Raw genomic sequence first — 25,416 nt, 5'->3', positions numbered from 1 at the left:
GTGGTGTTACGACTCTGGAGAAGCCCCCTCAGGAGAAGGAGTGAGTGAGGCAGGAATGAAGGACAAACCCTTAGCTCCTCGGGGACAGGTGTGTGGGAAGAGAAGGGAGGATGAGCTCGTGTTTCCGCACTATGGAAAGGGAAGATCCTTCTTATCACTCAGGAGGGTTCCCCAGCTCTTCGGGCTTTCCATCTACAGCTCTGTCCCAAACAGACCCCAGCTGAGTAAAGCATTGATTGCTGGCTCTTTGAAACTGTCACCCTGTAAGCCAGCTTGGCTCTGAACTCTAGCAGCAATAACCACCCCTACACACCTCTTTCTTGCCATACATCCAAAGTCAAGAGCAAAGAGAATAAACACATCCTTTCTTGTCTACTGTCATAAGCTTGCTCTCTAATGCTCCTGAACCCGCAATCCCTGTCCCAAGGAATGGCGCTGCCCCACATTGGGCTGAAATTTCCTTTATCAACTAGCAATCAAAACAACCACCTACAGACATGCTAACAACTTAACCAGGTATAGATTATTCCCCCTTGAGACTCAATCCTAGGTTGTGTCAAGTTGGCAGTTCCCTTTCTAGTCCAAGCGAAACCACTAAGAAATAAGTCCCCAAATAAGCAGAGCCGGTCCCTGTACTGTGCGCTGTTCCACTGTGTTTAATTTTGTTAGACATTTCTTACTAATTGTACACCCTCCAACACCCACCATGGGGCGCCCGCACACTCTTTTCTGGGAGGGAGTGTTTGGGACATTTCCCAGTTCTGCCAACTTCTCTGAAGCAGGCTTGTTATCAGATGCCCCAGCCCAGCTTTACCAGTTGTAAGACGCAAAGTGCATCCCAGTTCAGCAGGCAGGCTACTTCCTGGTGTCCAGGACCAAGGCTAAACATGAACAGGAAGGGACCCTGAGTTTTTTTCCGGTTGGTCTGAGTGTCATCACCCTTTGGCACCCTCCACGGTACCTTGTGTCCGTCAGAGGGCCAGGAAAGGGGCGCCACAGAGAGCGCACGCGCCTGCGTCCTACGAGTGTAGAGGCCACAGCCCCAGGAGGGCGGGAGCCCGCGGTGCGCTCCCAGAGCCAGGCACCAGGCGTCGCCGTCGCCCCTCGCAGCGCCGGGGCCCCGCCCCCGCCGTGGAGCAGGAGCCAGAGCCGGAGACCTAGCCCTGCGCTGGAGGCGGCCGGACCCGGCCAGATTTCCTGCTCCTCTGGAGGACTGCGGGCTGTGGGGCTGCGGGCTGTGGGCTGCTGGCTACGGGAGAACTCGCCAGCGGCGCGGGGACCTCGCTGCCCCCGCGCGTCCGCACGACCCTCCCTCGCACCGGCGGGAACAGCGGGCGCCCAGGAGCCCGGGAGCGGAGCGCAGCGGGCGGGCGCCCGGGAGATGCGGAGTCGCCGCGGCGGCGCGATAGGCGCGACAGCACCAGTCCCTGGGAGGTAAGTGGCGCGGTGTGGGCTGGTGACATTGAGTACCGAGGTGGCCGTGCACCCCGTGCACCTTGAACAGACAGGGACAGTCTGGGCCACTGCCGTGGGAGAAACGGGTCGTGTTGCGTCCGAGTCAGGTCCTTGCCACTCTTTTAGTGTGCGGGATGCGGACGACTGGAGAGCCTGCGACCCCGGTCACCTGCCCGAGGCGCAGTCCCAACTTGGCTGTCACCTCAGCAGCTCTTCTTGGTGAATAGCTAAGCGGAGGGCGTGTGTCTGTGGGTGGCGACCGTGTGAGGGTGACAGTGACCCAGCGTGTGTGAACGCCGTGGAAACGGGAGGGGGTGCCAACCGGTGTGTTAGGGGCTGAGTACCCAGGGCTTGAGACTGGAGCATTTCCAGAAAGTGACTCCAGTTGCGCCAACTCCCAGCGCAGCAGGGGCGCTGCGGGGATGCTGGGGATGCTGGGGCCCAGTCACTTGGGGATTCAGGGTCACGGTGAGGAAACCTGCAGGTAGCCCAGGTCTCACTTCGGGAATTACAGCCGTGCCTTGAAGAGGTCCTGGAGCCAAAGGTCAGCGGTACCCATCTTGGTGCTTCCCAGGACCATCTGGGGAAAGCTGGGAGACGAGTGATGAGGCACAGCCAAGCCCAAGGACTAAGGACTGAACTTGACCTAAATTCCTTCCAGGCATAAAGTATTTTTCTAGAGAGGTTAGACCATGGTGCCTGCAGAATCACATTATTGGTTTATATTGAGTTACAACGACTCTCTGAGTGTTGGAACCTCAGAAACTGAAGGAAAGAAATGGGTGGGCTTGACTGTGTCACGGAGTTTGAAGGAAGATCAGCAAATGGTGCTCATGTGTTCTAGAAACTGCTGTCTTTGTTCAGTCAGTAACATCCTTGTACAGAAGAGACTTGTGACCCAAGGTGCCCAGGCATCTTTCCAACAATGTTTATCTTTTTCTCCCTACAACTTAAAAATCAGTGCTTAATTAAGTGAAGTTAGGGGATGAAGGAGGTGTGAGTGTCTTTCTAAAACTGGGGCACTAAACCAAGGGTGTGTGTGTGTGAAACAGTGGGTTGCTGGTGCTCGCCAGGGTCCCTTGGCTTTCAGGATATGGAAAAAGTGGACAGAACTCTTTTTTGAGAATAGATGGATGATGGGGTTTCCCAGTGCAAGTTCAAGGGCCCGGGAAACAAAAGACCAGGTGTTGGTTTGCCTAAAGTGGAGGCCCACACTGTCAGGTAGAGGAACCTGAAGCCAGGCCCTGGCCTCCTGAATGCCACCTGGGGGCTCAGGTCCTAGTTTCTCAGAGTTAATGTTGTCTGTGATCCCCTCAACACAGCCCAACAGTTTTCTGGTTTGGATGTTGGTAGCTGTTTGTCTCAGTGAAAGGCCAGGTCACTGGATAAACTAGATTGGATGATCCAGAACCCCTCAGGCAAAGCAGCCCTGAAGGTCAGTGAGGGAGGTGCTGTGCTCGGAAGCTTCCTGGAGACCCTGTAGGGTCACAAGGTGAGAACAGAGCAGGTCATAGCTTCCCAGGCTGAAAACTCATTTGTTCCTGCTGTGGAGGTACAATTGGAGCAGCAGGACTCCTGGGTCAGCAGTTCTATTTACCTCTGAGGAAGCCTGGAGGAAGATTTGGAACTCTGTCCTGGAAGTGATCTCTTCAGCCCCAGGCATTCCTGCGTGCAGTTCTTTTAGCCCTGAGGAAGTTCAGGGAGGTATGGGAAGGGTCATGAATCAGTCGTTTCAGTTGGTCAAATTAAGCTCGGCATTGTTCCTCAGGTCTCCGCCATGGAGGCCATTCATTTATTGAAACCACCCCTTCTTGTTGGTCAGAGGCAAATTTATAGGCCGAGGCACCCTCTTCAGTACACCTGATACTTTCTCTTGGGGTGTCATGTTCCAAGTCAAAGGTGTTACTTTGTGACCCCCTAATTTCCCCCAATGCTTTTTTCATCCTTCTAAACACACTAGCTTCCTTTCTGCTTTGGAAAGGGGTGTGAGCTGGGTCTTATGTTAGCACGGTGCTGTGAGTTCAGTCTCTGGAGCGTGTGTGCTTGTGTGCACAAGCATCTCTGTTTCACTAGTGTCTGCTGCAACATATACTGACGTGCATTGGCTCATGGAGAGGGGAGAACAGTCCATATGGGGGCTGGCAGGGCCAGTTCCTGAGGGGATGCTGAGCTGAAGAGACCCTAGAGGACCTCCCAAGGAGGCAGGTTTGGGAGCAGGAAGGGAACAAGAGCTGCATGCATTCCCTGCCCTCCCTGAAACATTTTCTCGTTTATTCTGTTTGAGTCACACCTGGGGAGGCTCTGCTCCAAAAGAGAAGTGAATGTAGATGCTAGGGGAGAGCTGGGCCTCTTCAACACCTGAGTGTCACTTGAGAGAGTCCTGTGCAATGTAGGTCATCTTTGGTTTGCTCCCTCCTAGCAAATGGAGCTGTGGCCTAGTCTCCCTTGAAGGCCACCTGCTACAAGACATGGAGCCTGTTCAGCCTCCAGCTCACTTTGCCCAAGTGTCTTAGCCTCCCCCAAACCTCCTTAGACCTTCTGTGCTGAAGTAATCTCCTTTCTTGTTGATTCTATGGAAGGACACTTGGCCCTATTGTAAATTACTTGTTCTCATCTATTTTAGATTTCCATTGATTCGTTTCAACAGTTCAGCTTCTCCAATAAGGAGTGTGCCTCTGAGACCGTGGACTTTGGGTTCAGACTTGTATTCAAATCCTGTCTCTGGTGTGACCTTGGTAAAATGGCTCAAGTTCAGATCACGCTGCTCATTCCGCAGGAGTGGACTGCCCGTCTTAACTTTGCAGGGGTATGGAGGTGGCAGCAGAGGATACATAAAAACTAGGAAGCATGTGGTCCTCACCCAGGAAGCTAGATATGTTTTCCTGAAATACCTAATGCTATATACATCATATGTGTTAAAAACCAGTGTCGGACAGACTCAGTGGGAAAAGTGTTTGCCTTACAAACAAGAGGACCTGAGTTCGAGCCCAAGAACATACATAAAATGGGCCAGGTGTGGCGCGGCACACTTGTATTCCCAGCTCTGAGGCTTGTATTCCCAGGTCGGGTAGTCTAGCCTATTTGGTGAGCTTTAGGCTAATGAGAGACCCTGCTTCAGAATCAGCAGGTGGTATTTGAGAAACGACACTAAAGGTTGTCCTCTGGCCTTCACATACATCACATGTATGTGCACCACCCCCATACACACATGTGCACGAAGATTTGAATGAACAAAATCCGTATTAGTAGGTATAGTCTTACTTTGTGGACTAGTTCAAATCAATATGACATGACACACTAGGCAGCTTAAATTTTTGCACGATGAGCTGGATGACCATGTGAAGTTTGCATGAATTAGGTACTTAATCTCAATGCTTCCACATACCTGTGCACCAGAAGGGAATCCATTCTTCAACACGCACCATTGACTCCTGTGTTAGTGATCCTAGAGGCAAAAACACAATTTGCTATGGACATTAGCCTGGGTTTGTGGCCTGAATTAAACCATGCCAGGTGTGAAGCCAGGTAGAAATGAGGTAACCCCCCAGCACCAAGAGGCAGTGTAGCCCAGAATGAAGCACGTGGAATCAGGGCATAAAGTCAGTCTTGCAATCATAACATAAAACCTTGAAGCTGTGCATGGCCCCCAACACCCTCTGAGCTTAATTCTTTTCCCCAAAGAACAGGGAAGCTGAGGGGGCAACTCTGGGGCACCTCTGGGGTAGCTATGAACCTTTCCTGGCTTGTGCAGCTCTAATCAGATTCCACCTGCCCCCCAGATGGTTGGGATTTATAAACCACACCTAAGGAGATAGGTTTATAAAATGTTTCTATTTCTCCCAGAGCTGCAGATGGTGGCTGGGAGAGTTCTCCTTTGGGAATTACCCACCCGGCCAGCCTCCTTCTCTTTTCTCTGTTCCTGCTGTTGTTTCCCAAATCTCGCCAGTTGGGGTTCACCCCATCCAGGTGTGCCGTGCAGGGACTTTTGATGTGGTTCACAGCCTCTGTACTCACTGCACCTGGCTCCCTGCCAGAAATGTGGGTCCCTTTCTTCCAGCTACATAAATAAATGCTTCAAAGGGCTTGGTGAAGCTTATGAAATAAAAACCCTTAGCAATGTAATTCAGTAAAACAAATGAATATATCCTTTTATATTGATTCCCAATGAAGGAGGGGCCAGATAAAGTATTTTTAAAGAATGGTCATCTGTTTTGAGATCTCTTTTAAACGCAGCTAAGAACACATTTAATCTAGTTTGTCATGGAATTGGTATCAAGTATTAATAACAAAAGGGAGTTCCTTTTTTTTCCTCCCCCAAACAGATAGACTCTCCATCAACAGGAACAAAACTGAATTGAAAATTGATCCTTAGCTGGGCTGGTAGTATACCATGCTGTAGTCAGGTGTCTGGGTGTTAGTAGTTTGGGGTGAAGAGAGGAGTGTTGGCTGGATAGTTTGTTTGGGCCTCTGGTCTGGGTGTGGGCAGCACAGACTCTGATCCCCTAGAAGGTCCAGTGTGGGGATCACAGCTCGGCCTTGAGCTCCTGTAGCTCATGTGTGATTCTGAATCTGCCTCAGGAAGGCCAGACTGTTACAGGATGCCTGGGACTCAGCATGGTTTGGCTGTGAAGTGCAGGAATGCACCGGCCAAGGGAACGGAGCTGGTGGTGCATGAATGAGTCTGTGCAGGTAGGGTGTAGGAGGCCAGGTACAGAGGGCTGTCCAGCCGTGTCACCCTGCTTGGAACATAGCCACAAATAGAACAGACATGTCTTTGTTTCCCAGGGGAGATGGCACAAACTCAGGTTCAGGTCTAGCAATTTGAATTGGAATGGTGGGGTCAGAAGGATGTGGTCCTCGGTGTGATCCTGAGTAGGTGTGGTTCTTTTTTCTCCCCTCCCTACCCCATACACCCCCACATGCACTTGTAGAGGTCAGAGGTTGATGTCTGGTGTCCTTTCTCCATCCTCTTGTTAAAGATACTTATTGATTTTATATCCATATATGAGTATTTTGTCCACATGTTTGGTGTATGTGTACCACGTAAGTGACTGATGCCCACTGGGTCAGATTGCCTGGAACTGGAGTTAAAGGTGTTGTAAGCTGCCAAGTGGGTGCTGGGAACTGAACCCAGGACTCTACAAGAGTAGCAAGTACTCTTAACCACTGAGTCATCTCTCCAGACCTCTCCCATTTTAATTACTGAACCAAGTCCTCTCAGTGGCCTGGAGCTCACTGTTTTGTCTAGACTGACAGGCTAGTGAGCTCAAGGATGCTCTTGTCTCTCTCTCCCAGTGCTAAGGTTACAGGTACATGCTACCACAGTTGGCTTTACATGGGTCTGGAGATACGAACTCAGGTAATTGTGCTTACAGGGCAAGCACCTACTGAGCCATCTTCACAGCCCTGTGATTCCAGTCTTTAGAATAGAAAATGGACATGGGTATGAAGGTTCTGGTGTGGCAGAGGGCACAGCAGAGACTTGGTTTACGCTTGCAGAAGAAGCCTTGGCCCTTGAACCAAGGTCTTGAGCACATCCAACACTCTGTCATGTTGTCCTCGGGGCAGGTGTTGGGTTTCTAGTCGAGAAACAGACATAATTTTTGTTAGGATTTGGATCTATTTGAATGCTTCCAGCTGGACATTAGTCACCATTTGTACTCGGGAGAAAATTAGTTCCGTTTTTTTTTTTCTCCTCTCAACTAGATTTTTGGATTCTTGTTTATGGATGCTTGATTGCAGTTTATTATGATAAGTGGCCTTCAGACTGTGGCATGTTATTTTGTCTCCCGCTCCAAGGACCTGGAGTTTCCAAGCTGTGTCTCTCCAGCCAGTCTCTAATCAGTTTGCTTTGGGGACTGTGTGCTCTGTGCACACAAGGCCCTGACCTTGACTCAAGGCCAGTAGGTCCAAGTGCTGTGTGGGGAGTAAGACATCCCCCCCCCCAGTGGGGGCTGGGAGGGAGGCAGTCCTGTCCGCCACAGGTACCTTGTGAAGCCTGACAGTTTTGACCTTCCTTTCTTCTCCAGTTTAAAAAGACCAACCAGTCTCAGAGCCAGACACACTCCTCTCTGCACGATTTGATGCCCCGCCTGAAGGTTTCCCTCCTGTCTGTCTAAAATCCCTACCACAGGAACCAGCTTTTAGTTCTGACATTGAGATTTCCTAACAGGTGGGTTTCCACCCATAGGGAGGACCATGTCTCCTTCGAGGATGCTGATCATTGCATCTTGGAGGCAGCCCATGTCCCTGTGGGTGGAGGAGGGCACCTGGAAGCAGACAAGGCAAGGGCTCTGATCAGGTTGGAGGACACCAGTGGTCAGTTTTTTTTTTCTTGTGGCACAGTTTCTCACAACTAGCCTGGCTCTAGCAGCTTTATATCAGTCACGTGTTCCAGAGCACACTGCGGGCCACAGGCTAGTTGATTTGAGGGGGAAAGGAATGGATCTTTAGAAGCGGGAAAGCCTCTAGCTTCTTTTATGGATGAAGTGCCCCCTCCTACAGAATGCCCTGGACTGCTTTCCAGGTTCCCTAGGGACTCATGAGGACTCCTGGGGCGAAGGAGGCTTGAGTCTAACTGAGAGTACTTCTTATCCAAGTTCCTCTGCAATCGCCCTCCACCCTAATCATCTACAAACAGGGAGGAGCCAGGAGGGACTGAGGGAGAAGAAAGAGAAAGAGGGAAGTAATTGAGCTAGGCGATGAAGGAGTGTGGTCTCAGAGGACCACACTTCTGTCTCCCACTCCCGCTAGCCAGGAGGACCACAATCTGCACATGTCCTTTCAAGTGGGGATGTGGAGTCTTCTATCTTGGACACACCCAAGCAGAAGATAAGAATCAGGCCCGACTTGAGACAGTTTAGAAAACATGGTGGCACATGGTTGCGTCAGCCATAGAATTCAGGCCCAAACACTTTGGTTCTCTGAAGTACAAGTTCTTTCCCAGTTACAGAGGAAGCAGTCAGTGTAAATTAATAAGCAGCCAGAAAGTATATGTCCTTTCTGATGCATTCAAGGATATACATAAACTCAGTCTGGGCCAGGGAATTGTTGCTTTAGGGTACTTTTTATTTTTTAATGAATATAAAGCTTACAAATGTTCTCTCAAAGAGAACAAAACATTTAGCTTCACAGATAAACAAAACTCCTCCACCAGTCCTGCGTGTACTATGAAGTTCACTGATAAAAAACGAAAACAATAACAACAACAAAAAGACCTCCTTGGTTTCCAGCCACATCATCCTGCACTGTTACAAGTTGAAGGAATCCTCGTGCCTGAGCCCAGTCCTCGGCAAGTGGTTTTGGGGGACCTGAAAGCAGCCTTCATGGGCAGCAGGCACTGAAGTGATGGATGGGGGCTGCTGTGAGATGCACCCGTGACTTTGTCCTTACCTTCCAGCTGCTGTTGACTTAGCGTTCTTTGCTGAGCTCCTAGTGGCTCTCAACCAAGTGCATCCGTGATTCAATACATTTCTCTTTGCCCACACAGCGGGCTTCAACACAGCGGTCCTCTGTGGTGGTGTTATCAGCCTTCCTGCTCATTTAAATTTCTTTGAGCAAAGCCCCGACTTGGGCACAAAAGTACAAGAGTGGGAAATTTAATAATTTTGCTCTATGTTGAGCCGAGTTAGGCCTGTTCTTAGCAAGCTAGAAATATTTCAAAGGTCTTTCTGGGTTTTCCCCAAATACTAGCAGCGTTTGAGAGCCTGCAAAAAGAGGCAAATGGAACGCTTAAATCTCTATCGAACACTTAGATGATACGCACTCTGTGCTTAACACTGAAGTTATGACCGTGCCTGCCCTCTGGATGCCCCAGGTCCACAGTGGCACAGAAGCTACCATCCCGAGGGAGGGAGGGCTGCGGGTGATCAGATGCAGAGGTGGGGCAGAGCAGGTAGAATGGGCTTGTGCGGTGGGAACTGGAAGGGCTTCATTACGGAGAACAGGCTTGGGTGTGGATGTTTTCTTGGCAGTCTACAGGACTGAAATAGTTCAGACAGAGAGGCTTCTGTACGCTTGCCCAGCAGTGGGAAGTGGTTTCTCCTGCCTGGGGAACAGCAGGTGTCTAGCTGCAGCTGGAGAAGGGTCAGTGAGGAAGGCATAGGAAACACGGTGCTTTGGGGCTCAGCATTCACGGGGGTACCAGCTGAGTGTTTGGAGCTGCCTGAGGAACCAGTGACCCCCTTGGGGATTCTGCAGCATGCTGCCGATTCCATCTGTAGGAAAAAAAATGTTTATGGACCGCTTTCATAGGTTTGAGAGTCTTGAGTGACCTCGTCTTCATCATGAAACCCGTGAGTTTGGAGCTAGGTTGATGGCTCAGTAGATAAAGCACTGGTCTGCATGGCTTTAAATGCTGAGTGTGGTGGTCCATGCTTGTGACATGGCTGGAGACAAAGGAATGATCTGGCTATGGTGTGACCCCGAGCAGAGGTTAGTGTGGGGAAACTGAGACCTCAGGGTGTTCTTAGGCTATTTTATCACATCGGTCAAGAGGTACTCCAAGAACCAAGGCCCAGAGTTTCTGGCTGGGGTGACCAGGTGTTTCTGGAGCAGATGCTGGCTCAAAGGCCAAGGGTGAGGCCAGGCTGTGGGGAATGTGGGGTGCACAGTGTGAGCCCTTGACTCTCTTGGGTAGGGGTAATTCTGTCCAATAAAAACAAAGAGCCTTTTACAGAAAACTGCCTCTCTGTGCTAAGCTGTTCATCTTCTTACAGCTCAGCAAAACCTGTCACATCAGAGATATGTGCTCCCTAGGGTCGGAGTGTCACCTGTTCCCACAACCAAAGCTTCTATGACTGGGCTTATATGGTTGCTAGTGGAAAACCTTGACCTCCTTGGGAGACAAAGCTTACGTTTTCATTTGTCCTGGAGTCCATGACTTTCATCCAAGGACCTCAGCCTATCCAGGAGCCCACATTTTAAGTTTCCATTGAATTTGGGGGAAATCAATGTAGAAACCATGCAAGTTCTGGAAGAGGGAGGAATGAGACCTTGGGAAAAGGCTTGAAGACGGGGAATGTTTTCAAAGCCAAGGCCATGAGAGTGTCCCAACGCTCACAATGCCCTGGCTGATCTCACCTTGCAGGTTGAGGAAAGGACACAATCCCAGCAAGAGCAAGGAAGGAGCCCCCAGGTGAGGTTTGACCCGTGGAGTGTTGAGTGTCTGTTTCCCAAGAGTGAAGAACTGACTGGACAGCGAACTGCAGGCATTGACCGCCTGTTGTCTATCTGCAGAAGGGAAGCTCTCTGGATGGCTCCTGGTCCAAAGTCATGGTGGTCAGCAGCAAAGTCACTAGACTAAGTTTCAGTTCTCCTTCTGCCAGTCCATCCTGACCCGGGTACCTGCCCAACCACATAGGGCAGTGTCTAGGTATGAAACACAGACATGGCCGGGTGTCTGTGCCTATGAGTTTGAACATACCGCATGTTGATGAAGCAATCCTGAAAAGGCATTTTTTTTTTTACCAAATACAAAGAGAAAAAAAGAACCACTCCATTCTAGTTATTTTTTCAGCGACTTCCCTTGTGTGTTTTACCATCACCAGAAATAGATTTTTTCTGTGTGAATCTTTCTGTTTGCCAACAGCTGAAGTCACCTCCTGCCTTCCTCGGCTGAGAATGCAATGGGCTTCATCTTCCTGGTTAGAGATGGGGCCTGTCAGTAGGCAGTTAAGGAAAGTAAGCCTTACCTGGAGCCCCAAGACTCTCTTCAGGGATCAGGGGTTCAGCGTCTCTTTCTCATTCTGAGCTGGATGGACTGATCCTTCATTCCCCCTTCCTGAGCCTGAAGCCCTGTAGCTGCTGAGCAAAACCGAGGTCCATCCTTGAGCAGGACCTGAAGGCCAGGTGCTGCTGTCTCCTTCTCTGTAGTCACCCTCTTGTCTGCTCTGCTGGGCCTCAATAAGCCACCCTGTAAACTGCTTGCAGGAGGAGTCTCAGCAGTAGCCCGGGGATGTGTCTCATGCACGGTGTGCTTTGTTTAGCAAATGATTTATTGTTTGTTTTATTCAAATGCACAGCATGAATGGATGGGATTGTGCTGGGCAAAGATCAATGACATGGATTCTGGCTACTGTGCTTAGCCTCAGCTTCTTTTTTGTGTTCAGGATAGCAAGGATTGTTAATGCCTGAAAGTTAGTGTCCTTTCCTTGGTGGCTTGGGATCTTGGAAGCTGGAGCAGGAAGGCTCAATTTACTAAGCTGGGTTTTAATCTGGCAGGTGGAGAGGGTAGCCATGCTAGGGATGACAGCTCTGAGCTCCTTGCTAGAATGATGTTAGGTAAAATGTTCAAATGTAAGGGGCTTAGAAAATACATTGACAGAGGAGGAACTGGTTAAAACCAGAGACTCCCTGAGAAGAGGCCCAGACCCCACTGCAAAGAGGGACTGGCTTGTGATTCCGCCTCTCGGTGGAGACTGCTAGGGTCTCACTTAAGGCTCAGTCTGTTGGTTCCTTTCTTCATCTTCAAAGCCAGGTTCCCAGGGAGCTGGTAGAGATGTAACTGTCCATATGGGCAAGTGCGAACAGTCATGGCCCCCATACACTACCAAGGTTAGAATCTGGGGGAGCATAGGAATGAACCCTAACTCTAACCTAAGGGAGAGCCAGCACAGAGTACCATATGGGGAGGTCTGTCCCTGAGAATAGCAGGCAGCCTTCTTCTCTCTTGGGGCCTCAGCGGGGATGTGTGGGATTCACTTCACCTGCGGGAAGGGGAAGGGCCCCCGTGCACACCTGCATTAGACCTCACCCTGCACAGTGAAGAACCGGCCCAGAAAGTGATTGTCTTCAAATAGAAAAGGAAAGACTGACACCCTTTATCTTCTCAGTCACCTTCTTCAGCTGTCCTAACACAGTAAGAACCACGCTTTCTGCACAAACCTTTGCTTTGATTGTCAGGCATTTGAGAGGTTTGTCCAACAGTCTCATCTCTCCAATTAGAGCCAGAGTCTGTCGCCAGCTTTGTGTCAGAACACCAAGGCACGTGAGAGATGAAATATAACAGAGTTCCCTCAAGGTCATGATCAGGCTCACTCACTGGCTGAGGGAGCTGAGGGCTCAGGAACAGCAGGGTCCAGGCCCAGAGAGTGCCATCCCTGTGTCTCTCACCGCAACCATTGGTGCCACAAAGTGTCTCCAGCAGACTCTCATCCGGACCGCCCTATAGAAGGAGATCGTGTATCCCAACAGTCAATTGAATCTACACTGACTGACACCCCACTGAGCGTTTCCTTGCTCTGAAAGGCCATGTTGGGACGGTGGGTCTTTTTCTAAATTTCCTCTACGTGCAGGGCTGGCTAACCGATACTTTTCTAGCCTTGAGTTCACGTGTTCTCCTTGGAGTTGGGGATGGAATCGGCCCCATTCAAACCATGTGGTTCATACATAGGAAAACCTTTAGGGGCTGTACTCAAACCGTAGCGGTGGGATGAGAGCAGATGACAGGACCCCTCACATCCAGCTCCCACATCTGTCTTCCCTCTGGGATGCCATGAAGGCCTATTCCTAACCCTGTGGAGCTCCGCCATGCTTTGCAACCCCTGTGGGAAGGGGTCTGGGACACACACTTGGCTATGCTGAGGCCCTGGGCTATCCACATGGACCTGAAGACCTCTCTTTCCAGAAGCCCTGGTTTCTTTTTCCAGGTGTTGCTCAAGTTACGGTGCTTGTTAGGGGCCATCATCTATTTTTGCCAGTTTGGTTAGGCAGTTGCCCCAACTCTGCCCTAGACCACCTCTGCCATACACGATAAGACTGTCCTGGGTTTGCTTTTAAAGAGCTCCAGTTTGCTGCGGGAGAGCCGTATTCCTGCTCAGTGTTTCCTCACTCTGTAAAGGAGACCAAAGCACCAGGCCCAGGCAGGTGCCAGCATCACAGACAACGCCTCTCAGGGGGTGGGTTCCCCCATAGCCACTTGCCCTGGCTCCCTTCCCCACCCACACCCCGCACTGTGCCAGCTCTGTTTGTTCCACTCAGAACCTCGCAGCCAGGGCTGCTTAGCCTCTGGCTGAGGACACTGGAGTTGGCCAAGTGAATGTGCTGACCTAGAGCCGCAGCTCCATGGGCAGCTGTGGCTGCCTAGAGCCTTTGGTGGCTTTTCCCTTCCACATTCCTGCCCCAGGGCAGAGAGGCCTGGAGAGTGGGTCCTTGAGCCCGCATAGAATGGCATGCCATTCTTTGGCCATGAGTAATAGCTAAAGCCCCCAAATGCCTGATGTTTTCTTTGTGTTGTGTGTTGTTCAGTGTCAGGGATGGCCGCACCCTATGAGGAGGGCACAGCGGTGACCTTCCAGGAACTGGGCACCACCTAGGAGCACAGTGCAAGGGCATGGCTGTCTGGCTGTCTTTAGCTCTCACTGCTACGAGTCCTGGGGAATTCCTGTGACAGAATGCTTTGCTAATCAGCTCCTGACCTGAAAATCACTTTAAATTAGTTTGAGGGATTCATAGAGGGTTTTGCTTTGAGAAAAATCTTATCAAAGTAACCTTTGTGTTAGATACTCTGTGTGTGTGTGTGTGTGTGTGTGTGTGTGTGTGTGTGTGTGTGTGTGCTCGAGCATGGGCGCATGTGGAGGTCAGAGCACAACCTCAGATTTTTTTTTTCTTTTTTAAGACAAGATGTCTCAGTTGGCCCACAATTCCCTGCTTTGGCCAGGCTGGCTGGCCAGCGAAGTCCCAGGATCCTCTTGTTGTCTCCTCTCCAGCTTTATAAGCTTTATAAGCATAGTCCACCACTCCTGGATTGTTAAATATGATCTGTGGCTGACGCTCAGGTCCCCGTACTTGTGTGGCAAACACTCTCCTGAGCCATGTCCCCAGTCCCTCCATCTGCCTTTCACAGAGGGCCCATATCATACACAACTTACGTTTCAGTTTCTCTGCCAGGATCTCAGTTCAGCCTGGAATTTGAGGTTAACATTCAGCAGGGATCCCAGTCCCTTGCCTTTGTTTCCCAATGCCCGATTTCTGGTGAGCCCCCACAGGATCAAAATGTATCCAGCCGTCATGTTAGGGTTGGTACAGTGTGGGGTCTGGTTCTAGGTGGGGACGTCCTTGTAGAAAGGTTACACTGGAAAACACCCATAATGAGCACAAGGCACTTTCGGGTGGCATTTAAACACTGTGTCAAGATGCATGAAAATAAAATTAGCCACGGTGTCAGGCTGAAGATGTCTCAGGGAAAGTGAACCTCTGTACAAATTAAAAGAGCATGTGAGGACAGCCTTTCGGCTTTGTTTATCTGATCTGTGGAGATGGTTATAGGGCTATGGACATGGCTGTTTTCAGTAAGGAGGCTGGGGAAGGAGAGTAAGATGATAGTGAGACAGGGGATAAGGGCTAGAGAGAGGCCCAGTGGCTAAGGTGCTTGCTCTGCAAGCTTGGGGACCTCAGTTCAAATCCCTGTCACCCATGTAAGTAGCCAGGCATGGTGACATGTGTCTGTAACCCCAGAGCTGGGATGACCTCTGACCTCTGAGTCTTGTTCCAGTTTGTCTAGCCTAATTGGAAAGGTCCAGGTTTAGTGAGAGACCCTTTCTCCCAAACATGAAGGGGAGGCTCAGGAGGATAGCTCAGTGGGGAAAAATGTGTCTTAGTCACTATTCAAATGCTCTGAAGAGATACCAAGAACAAGAAAACTTACCAAAGAAAGCATTTAATTGGGGCCTACTTCCAGTTTTAGAAAGTTAGTCCATCATGGTAGGAAGCATGGGAGCAGGCAGGCAGGCATATTGCTGGAGCAGTAGCTGAGCTCTTATATCTAATCCACAAGCATGATGTAGAAAGAAAGATTGTGCCTGGCTTTGGAAGTCTCAAGTGACATACTTCCTCCAATAAGGCGACACTTCTTAATCCTTCCTAAAATGTCTACCAGCTAGGGACTAAGCATTCAAACATATGAGTCCATGAGGGCCATTCTCATTCAACCCAAAAGGTATTTAATGCCAAACCTAGTGATCTTAGTTGCTGTTGGCTATGCACAGGAACCCTTATTGGACCCCTGCATGGAGTCAAACTTGCAGAACCACTCTAGGTCTTGATGACTGTTCTGGTTGTTAGTCTTTATCAACTTGACACAGCTAGCGTCATCTGGAAGAGGACCCTCGATTGAGAAAAATTCCTCTTATCAAGTTGCCTATGGAAAGTATGTAGGGCATTTTCTTGATTAATGGTTGATGTGGGAGGGCCTAGATCACTGAGTGAGGTACCGCCCTTGGGTGGGTAGTCCTGGGTAGTATAAGAAAGCAGGCTGACCTCAACTGAAGAATGGATAAGGAAAATGTGGTGCATTTACACAATGGAGCACAACACAGCAGAAAAAACTAACAACATCTTGAAATTTGCAGGCAAATGGATGGAGCTAGAAAACATCGTATTAGGTAATGTAACTCAGATCCAGAAAGACAATTATCATATGTACACACTCATAAGTGGTTTTTAAACATAAAGCAAAGAAAAAAGTCTACAAATCACAATCTCAGAGAACCTAGACAACAATGAGGACCCTAAGAAGGCATGCATAGATCTAATCTACATGGGAAGTGGAAAAAGACATGATCTCCTGAGTAAATTGGGAGCATGGGGACCTTGGGAGAGGGTTGAAGGGGAGGGGAGTGGCAGGAAGCGGAGAAAAACGTAGAGCTCAATAAAATCAATAAAAAAATAATAATTTTTAAAAAAGAAAGCAGACTGAGCAAGCCATGAGGAACAAGCCAGTAAGCAGTATTTCCCCATGGTCTTTCTTCAGTTCCTGTCTCCAGGGTCTTGCCTTGAGTTCCTGCCCTGGCTTCCTTTCACAATGGACTATAAACTGTAAGTTAAAATAGACCCTTTCCTCCTCAAGTTGACTTTGGTCATCATGTTTTATTGCAACAAAGGAAATCTAACCAAGACAATAATGAACAGCTACCTTCCTCTCAGAGAACAGGATCCACAAGAAAGCAAGAAGAAACCACCATGTCTTTTGGATCTAGTCTCTTAAGTCATGTCCTGCCATTTCTATGATATGTTCATGGTGACTCAAGTTAGCCATATTCTTGCGTGAAAGCACAGCCAGACCCTTTCCAAAGAACAGATATTGACCAGGACTCCTTATGTTAAACACTGGCAACACATGGCCAAGTGTGACTTTGGTTAACTCAGTGAGAACAGAAACTCGACAAGGCTGCTGGAAAGTTCTCAGAATCAACATTGAAGCTGGAGAACAAAGCTCAGAGAGTGAGCAGGAGTTCAAGAAACCAGAAGTTCCTACTTCGGTCAAGGTCAGGCCACAGGCAGCTTCTAATAAGGATGTGGCCTGTAGTCCTCAGCCTCTGAGGCCAGCAGACCTTTATCATGTCATTCTTGAAATAATCGTAGAGCCTCCCGGGACCTTCATGTCTGCTAGGGTAGAGCATATGTCTTGTGTCACCTGCTCGGATGTCAGGCTCATGGAGGATCCAAGAGGACAGGGAGACCCCTCGTCTGGGAAGTGAGCATTTTGCATCACCCATGGTACAGGTGGAGATCTCTTCCTGAAACTGGAGGGGAGTTCAGGCTGCTGAGCACTGCCCACAGAAGAGAATGCCTCCCCGTGTCTGCTCTGCTCTGAGCTCCAGTGTTCTTCCAGCTGCGCTCTAGCCTCTGCTAGGGTATATTATATATAATATATATATTATATATATTATATTGCATAGCGCCTTATATGCACTGACATGACACACCCTTTAGAGGTGGCAGATAACCGTGCTGTAAAGGAGCTAATCCTTTCAGAGAACAAATACTCTTCAATCATTTTTCTTTTAAAGATTAGGACTCTGTGAAGCAATTTTTCTCAAGGCAGAATAAGGAAGCTTTGCATTTCTTCTTTTCGTTCACAGTAAGGAACTCAAGTGCACAGAATCAGTTTGCTGTAGTCCATGCTGAGAGACAGGAAAAAAATTGCTTTCCTTTTCTTTTCCCTGGTGAGTAAGTGCCCCTGGGAAGAGAGTAGGGGTTGTTAACAACAATTTTTAAAGGGTTCCGGTTTATTTTACTCAGTTACCTACAAAGCCGTTTAAATATGAGTTCCATTAGGAACTAAGCATAGGCACCCAGGAATGAGGAAGAGGCAGCTCTTACACACGGTCAGACACATTCGAACAGTCCTTTTTCTTCTCTTCAGAACCCTCCAATCATATGTAGCAGAAATAGAAATCTTTTTCTCTCTTGGAATTGCATTCACCTTTCCCGGGAGAGGATGCGGCTGAGAGTTTGAGATGCTGTGATCTTACCACGGGGGACTAACCACACAGACTCTGTGGGTCTGGAATAGTCCCCAGGCTACCACAAAAGGCAGGCTAGAACTTGAAGGACTAGACAGTGACCTTGGCTGGGAGGCTTCGGTCATTGTCCAAGGAAGCAGGGAGGAGAGGGAAGGGAGGAGGGGGAAGGTTGAGAGAGGGAGAGAGAAAGAAAGGAATAATGAGAGGGGTAGGGGGAGAAGGGGGAACTCTGGGGCCACAAGTGACCATGCCAGACCATACAGTAGAGGAAGCCCACAGTCTCATACCTATTTAAGGAAGTGGCGGCTTGGGAGCCCTGCAGCATATTTCTTGATGAGTCTCATTTTGTGTTTTGTTCTCTGGCACCTTTACAGACAGTTGTCACAAGCTGGCATTAGATGAAATACTGGCTAGTGTTTTCTGGAGACGGACATTTCAAAATGACCGGAACATACTCATAGGCGCCCCTACCCACCAGGGGACCAATGGATTATCCAATGTCATAGTTGCCGTTTCTTATATTTATTAAAATGCATGTGAGACCAGCCCATTTGATGCATAGCAGAGCGGACTGTTAGAAGCTCAGTAAGTTGGAACCGAGAGTTGTACTCCTAGGAATCAATGTCAGATTCAGTGGCCCCCAAAACAGGCTGTCTTGAGAGACAGGAAGTCAACACTGATGGAAAGGCATTGCAGGGACAGCCTGAGGTCCCACGCAGCGTTTGTTCCGTTTTTTTGTCATCATGACCATGTTTCAGAGCTATTTACATCTTGCAATTAAACACGTGCTGGAGGAAAACACAGACTATCACGCTTGGGGGTGGGCCGCCTCAGTCATCTCTCTCCGAATGCAGGTGACTGACTGCAGGGCAAGCAGAGAGTGAGTTGCTTTCTGCATTGATTAAACTTTTAAGAGGGAAATAATCTCTCTTCCCCCAGTGCGCTGCAGTGGTCTCCTGGTCGTCTGCCACAGTTGCCTATGCTGATCTAAAACCTCCTTTTCACATGGCTTTCTCCGTGGTTTACACTGCGTTTAGACGTTAAGCACAGAGAGTTTGGCTAAGATAATGGGTGCCCCTTTCAAACCTGCTGGAGAAGGCTGGCTTGGAGTGGCCTCCACCTGATTGACTCTCGCTCGTCTTTGTCTCCTGCGCCTGTGACAGCCTTCCGATTTGTCCAGTTCAGGCACGCTCCAGAGCCGATTGATGTGAGTGATTCACAGCCCTTCAAGCTTCACTGTTTGCTTTCTGTCACTTATCTGTCCAAGCTATCTCACGCGCATCTGAGCAAACCTTCACATCCCTTTAGTTGCTGAGTCGTGATTTGTTTATCTAGCCGTCTTCCGGGCCCTGGTTCCAAGCCTGCACCCTCTTTCAGTAAATCTTGGCTATCGACAGGCCTGTGTCTGTTTCCTTGCGGCTTAAAATTCCTGAGTGGGAAAGAGCAAGGGGAAACGAGGAGCGGATTCAGTGGTCCTTTGGCTGTTTTAAAATGCACGCACGGGCACCAGTTTGCCTTGATCCAGCCCTCTACCTGTGGGAACATTTCCAGTACCCAAACCCATTTCCTCTTTTTCACATCGTCAGTGCTTCTGCTCTATCTACTGGCAGCATGACAGATATACTGTTCTGTTCTAGGTTAGGCAGGATTCTGTCTGTCACCCTGAACCTAGCTGCCATGCAGACTGATCAGAGAGCGAGTGTCTTGTTGTGGGCAGGAACTTGGAGGAGGTCACTCAGAATACACGTATCCCTTCCGAGTAGTATTTTAGAAACCACAATGTTTGGCAAATTGGGGTTGTGTTGATGATGTTACATCAAAACATAGTATTCACTTATATAGAGTTGTGGTGGTGGTGGTGGTGTGTATATGTGTGTGTGTGTGCACACGCACGTATGTGTGTGTAAATGTGTGGAGGTCAGAAGATGACTTACCGGAGCTGGTTTTCTTCTTTACCATGTGGGTTCTAAGAATCAAATTCAGGTTATCACCAGTCCTGGCAGCAAGTGCCTTTACCACCACCCCACCCCCACCCAATAACTAAGATTTTTGAAAAGATTTATTGATTTTTATTTATGTGTATGAGCGTCTTGCCCACATGTTTGTTTGTATACCACATGTGTGCCTGGTACCCAAGAAGGCTGGGGAGGGGCATCATATTCCCCGTTACAGATGGTTGTGAGTCACCATGTTGATGCCGGGAAATGAACCCAAGTTCGTTGCAAAAGCACTCTTAACTGCTAAGCCATTTCTGTCATCCTAAGGTATAGGCTAGGCTGTCCTCAAGTTTATGATCCTCTTGCCTCTTGCCTCTGCCTCTTCCACGTATCTTCTGGTTGTGAGCTGCCACAACCAGCTGTCAGCTGGCTCCATAGAAGAACAAAACACTGAACAAACATGTCAGCGGTTAAGGCCTCGGTAAATTGGCTTTTGTACAAAAATTAGCTGTGTGGCTGCGCAGAGGGACATGCCTTTTGCATACAGAAATGACTGTGCATAGATATATGTGCTCCATTTGCCTGTCCCTGTCAGGACCTCAGGGACTGTGAACCCAGCTACACTATTCGCTGTTCATACTTTAAGATTACACATGTGCTACTTGATGCTAAAGGGGAAATTAAGCCTTGTATCAATGCTCACCTCATAAGAACACTATATTTGGGGAAAGGGAGCTTAATATGCATTGTAAAACAAAATTAGAAGGTGATTTGCATTCATGGCTCCATATGCAATTTGCTTCTGTCAACGACAGTTTCTGAGATTAATTTCTTCCATGATGTGTGCTGTGCAAATAATAAACTTATAAATCTCCTTATCATCTAGATTATTGAACAAATCCTTACTACTAATGCAATGCAGTGTTACTTGGAAGTATGAGTTCAATGAGAAATAGAAAAAAAAATTATACTTTCCTGATCAGAGACAGGTCTTTAAAAAAAAAAAAATAGTTTCCATTGAGTTTCTTTGTGGGCCAAGGATACAAAACTCCAAAAATCAGGTCCTTGCCCTCAAGAATCTGCTACTCAGACATGTTATTTCTAGAGGGTTCCTGGAAAGACTTGCCCCCTGTCCCCCCATGATGAGCATGGGTAGATCTGTTGAGGTTACAGCCTCACCAAGGGACCCTGAGAAGGTACAAGGACACCCATGACCAGAGCTTTACAAAGCAGAGGGACTTCCCTCCTCACATTGTGAATGTGTTGGGCTCAGGATGCAAAAGCTCTTAACTCTTTAGTGCAAGGACGGAATTCAGGGACCCTGGGACTCTGATTGGGGTCGGCATTTGAGTCTTTGTTTTCTCGCTGAAGAAGCAAAATGTTCATATAATTTCCTTTCTCTTTTAGAAATCTTTGTGTGTGTGTGTGTGTGTGTGCCTTTTGGGGGGGGATGTAAACAGTTGTGTTGTCTCTATACTCTTGACATATTTTATCCCCTCAGAGCAAACATCTCTCTTGTTTAATGGGACCCTCCAGTCCCAACCCTGCCCTGCTAGCCACTGGGGAGTCTCCAGCCCTGTCTGTCACTGAACCTTTCTTGTAATGGTAGATTCAGGGAATTGCTTTGTATCCAGCCTTGTGCCTGGCTTGTCTCACTTAGCGCAAGGGTTTCTGACTCATTCCCTGTGTACCAGGAGCTCATTCCACTCCATGTAGAGTGGCATTCCACAGTGTAGAGGTGCCACTTTTGATAATGCACTTCTCAAATGGACACGTCTGAGCTGTTTTCCATTTGGGAGTGTGGAGTAAGTGGGGTGGCTCTAATGTGCACTTAAAGATTTGTGTAAACATGGACTTTTCTTTCTGATGAATGAATGAGGATGAGTTTGCTGGATCTCGTATTTGGAAATTACATTAGACCATGTTGTGCTGGTGCATGCCTTTAATTCTCATGCTTAGAAGGCAGAGTCAGGCAGATCTCTGAGTTCAAGGCCAGCCTGGTCTACAGAATGAGTTCCAGGACAGCCAGGAACTATACAAAGAAACCCAGTCTTGAGAAACCAAAAACTGAAAAGAAAAAAGAAAAAGAAATCTCTGAACTGTTTTCCACAGAGGACATACCATTGGCCTTCCTACCAGAAGTGCATGAAGTTCAATGGCTCTGATCTGTCTCGGTTGGCCTTGTTGGTTTGACCCAGGCTAGTGTCCTCTGAGAGGAGAATCCTCGACTATGTATGGGACTACCTAGATCAGCTTGGCCTTTGGCCACGTCTGTGGTGGGGTTGTGTTCATCAGCAACTGATTTAGGAGAACCCAGCCCACGGTGCAATGCCATTTCCAGTGTAGGTGGTTCTGGGATATGTATGAAAACTAGCTAAGGATGAGTGTTCCTGTATCATCTCTACCTTCAAGTTCCTGTTTGAGTACCTGTCTTGACATCCATTAATGATGGACTGTGACCTGGAAGTGTAAGCCAAATTAAACCCTTTCCTCACTTACTTGCTTCCCCTCTTGGGTGTTTTATTACAGCAACAGAGAGGAAACCAGAACAGCATGCTTGCCAGCAATTGAAGATCACTTTTCCTTGTCAGTTCCTGCCTTCCTTCCCTCCAAGGTGGGTGGAAGGATTTCAGGGCTATTTGCTTGTGTGCTTCCCTGGCGGGTAGTGTTTCTTTGTCAATCGGTCAGCAATGCTCGTTCCAATCTTTTGTCTGTTTTCATAATGAGCTTTCTGACCCTGCAGATTTTACTTCTTGTTATTCAAAGAATATTCTGATGCTGATAAACTTTACTAAATGGCAAGAGGGATACATGTCACCGGAAGGATTAAGAAATCCACGGGGCTTATCAAATGACTCAGAAGTTAAAAGCATTGACTGCTCTTTCAGAGGACCCACGTGCTATTCCCAGCACCCGCATGGTGGCTTACAACCATCTGTAATTCAGTTCCGGGGGATTTGACACCTTCTTCTGGTTTCCGCTGGCACCTGGCATGCACACAATGCTTATACATATATGTGGAAGCTCACACATACACATAAAACAAGCCTTAGAAAAGATTAAGAATGCTTGAAAGACGCTAGGTTTAAGATGTCTTTATTTCCGTTATCCCCTTTCCTGCTTGTTCCCTGCTCATGCTGCCTCCTCTTGCTCTTGTGGCAGTGACCTGACAGTGATGGAGTAATCCCAGTCCTCATTGCTTACTCCTGTTCAGTAGATGTCTAAGGTGAATTCAAACCTTTTCCCTCCCCACGGCTCTGTCCTACTCAGTGAGTACGAAGGCATTGCTACTTTAACTTAGGACATTCTACAGCCAGGTTTGTTTGCTTGGTTAAATGTAAATGGTGAAATCCATCTGTTTTTCCTGTGTGGTAAAAGAGTGGACTAACACTATCCAGGAAGCTGATGCTATTATCTTGAATTAGGAATCATTTATTTATTTATTTATTTATTTATTTATTTATTTACTTACTTACTTACTTACTTACTTATTTTACATCCGACTGCAATTTTCCCTCTCTCTTCTCCTCCCTCTTCCTCTCCCCACCTCTTCTCTGCCTCCTCCAATCCACTTCTCCTCTGTATCTGGTCCTAAAAAGGGAGACCTCCCATAAATATCAGTAAAACATAGCATATCAAGTTGCCATAAGACTAAGCACCTCCCCTTGTATTAAGGCTGGGCAAGGCAACCCATTATGGGGAATAGGTTCCCAAGAGTCACCCAATAGGGACAGCCCCTGCTTCCATTGTTGGGAGTCCCACAAGTAGACCAAGCTACACAATTGTAACACATATGTAGAGGGCTTAGGTCAGTTCCATGCAGGCACTGTGATTGTTGGTTCAGACTGAGTTCCTATGAGCCAGGTTAGTTTTCTGAAGGTTTTCTTGTGATTCCTTGACCCCCCTCTGGAAGAGCCATTTCTTAAAGCAAGATGAACATGCAAGCTGGTGTTTTCTCATTATTATCAAAACTTCCACAGCATGGTAGGATTGGTGTGTTTTTCTGCCTTTATTTTGCTTTCTCAACACAGCGTCCCAGTGAGAATTCCTCTCCAAGCAAAATGATTTCTAGCCACTTGAGACATTCTTTTTAAAACCTGCCACGAACTCTTATGTGAGCTGGTTAAGTTTCGACTTAGTCACAGCTGAACTAGCGACTCAAGCTGCAGCGCCGTCTTCAATGGCTAAGTCCTCAGAACTCATAAAGGGTGGGTTATTATACACAGCGCAGTGTTGTTGTGTACGTCTGTTAAGAATGGAAGATGCTGGCGAGGTGATACTGAGCTGTAGTATTTTAGTTCCGGCTCAACAAAAGAATGTACTTACCATTCTCTTCTTTCCTCTCAAAAAGGAAAACATGGAGGGACTGGAGCAAGACACAGCAGTTAAGAACACTGGCTGCTCTTGCTGAGGACCTGGGTTCAGTTCCCAGCACCTGTAAGGCCACACAACTGCCCATAGCTTCAGTTCCAGGGGCTTCAGTACCCTTTTCTGGCCCTCATGAGTGCTGTACATAGTTCAGTTCTACACATGTACACATGCAGGAAAACACTCATACACATAAAGTAAAAATAAACAAATCTTTTTCAGAAAATTGAGAAGGAAGCAAATTCAATGTATATGAATCGCATGATTGTGCTATGAGTTCGTAGTTACTTCACAAGGAGATTTTACAACCACCACGAGTCCTTTGCTTTATATTCAACACATTGTGGCCAAACATATATATGTCAGGAGCTCATGGTTTGCAGTGCAAGGATTTAAGGTGGATTCCTACCCTGCTTGCATGCACATCACAGTTGACTGCATTCACACAGGTGCATGGTGAACAGCGTAGAGGGGTACCAGACCAAATTTGAGCCCTTGCAGGTGGGTGGAGAAAGGAACTTTCTCGAGTTTACACTTGTGTCTGCCACGCCTTCTCGCCCTGCCCTCAATCGATTCTTATGCTAGGCTGTGACAAGTGAGCACACCCTCAGTGAGTTCAGATGACACCCATTTCGTTTAGGCTCAGTGGGTCCGAAGCCATGGTCCTGGCTGCTTCTCCGCTTATTGTCTTGAAGGATGAAGTTGCTTAGTTGGATTCGGTTGACAGAATTCAGTTCCTTGTGGTTGAAAGATGGAAGCTTCCACTTTCCAGTCTGCTGTCACTGAAGGCTCTCCCCATGTTCCCGCTCATTGGCATTTCAAAGCCAGCCATGGATTGGGGAGTTTCTCTCCTGGTCCTCTGGCTCTCTGATCCCCTTCTGCCTCCTGTCTCTAGCTCATTTGTTCCTCCTCTGCATTTTTTTAAAAAAAACATTTTATCATATTTAGTTATTTGCTGTGTGGATGTGAGGAAAGGGAAGCACACATGTGGGTGTGGTTGTGGCAGGGTCTTTTCTCCACTCAGCATGTCAGTCTTGGTACCATCAGATTTATCTGCTGACCAACGTCAACAGACCCTTCATCTGCTTTCAAAGATTTGTCTCACGGAATTTAGTCCACTCGAGCAGCCTAGAACCATCCCCCCATTTTATAGCCATCTTATTAGCAAACACCATGCCATCTGCAAAGTCCCTTCACACCAGTCCCTAAATCAGCGCTCGATGAAAAAATAAATGGAAGGGTGGACATCTGGGGGACATTTTTAGAATTCTGCCTACCACTCCCCCCACGCCTTATCCATGTAAACAGCAAAAATGACAAAATCCAAGTTTCTCCTGCCCGCCTGCCTGCCTGCTACAGAGGGATTTGTTTCCTCTCCGAGTCAATATGTGCCGTGACGGTTCTGTGGTGTT

General features: G+C 48.1%; 1 protein-coding gene across 2 annotated transcripts in view; it reads left to right on the top strand.

The window, feature by feature from the left end:
• The first annotated feature begins 1,122 nt into the window (after positions 1 to 1,122).
• The window catches only part of Ptpre (protein tyrosine phosphatase receptor type E), a 142,948-nt gene continuing 118,654 nt past the window's right edge, over positions 1,123 to 25,416 (top strand). Inside the window, exon 1 of one of the 2 annotated variants that reach the window (XM_057777850.1) lies at positions 1,123 to 1,434. In XM_057777850.1, the coding sequence (XP_057633833.1) occupies positions 1,382 to 1,434 (53 nt within the window). In that variant the 5' untranslated portion in view covers positions 1,123 to 1,381. The remainder of the gene's footprint in view (positions 1,435 to 25,416) is intronic. The other variant, XM_057777853.1, reaches the window with a different exon arrangement.

The sequence above is a fragment of the Chionomys nivalis genome, chromosome 8 (assembly GCF_950005125.1).
Source record: "Chionomys nivalis chromosome 8, mChiNiv1.1, whole genome shotgun sequence".
NCBI classification, from domain to species: Eukaryota; Metazoa; Chordata; class Mammalia; order Rodentia; family Cricetidae; genus Chionomys; species Chionomys nivalis.
Note: the sequence above shows the minus strand (reverse complement) of the source record. Positions and strands in the feature narration are given on the sequence as shown.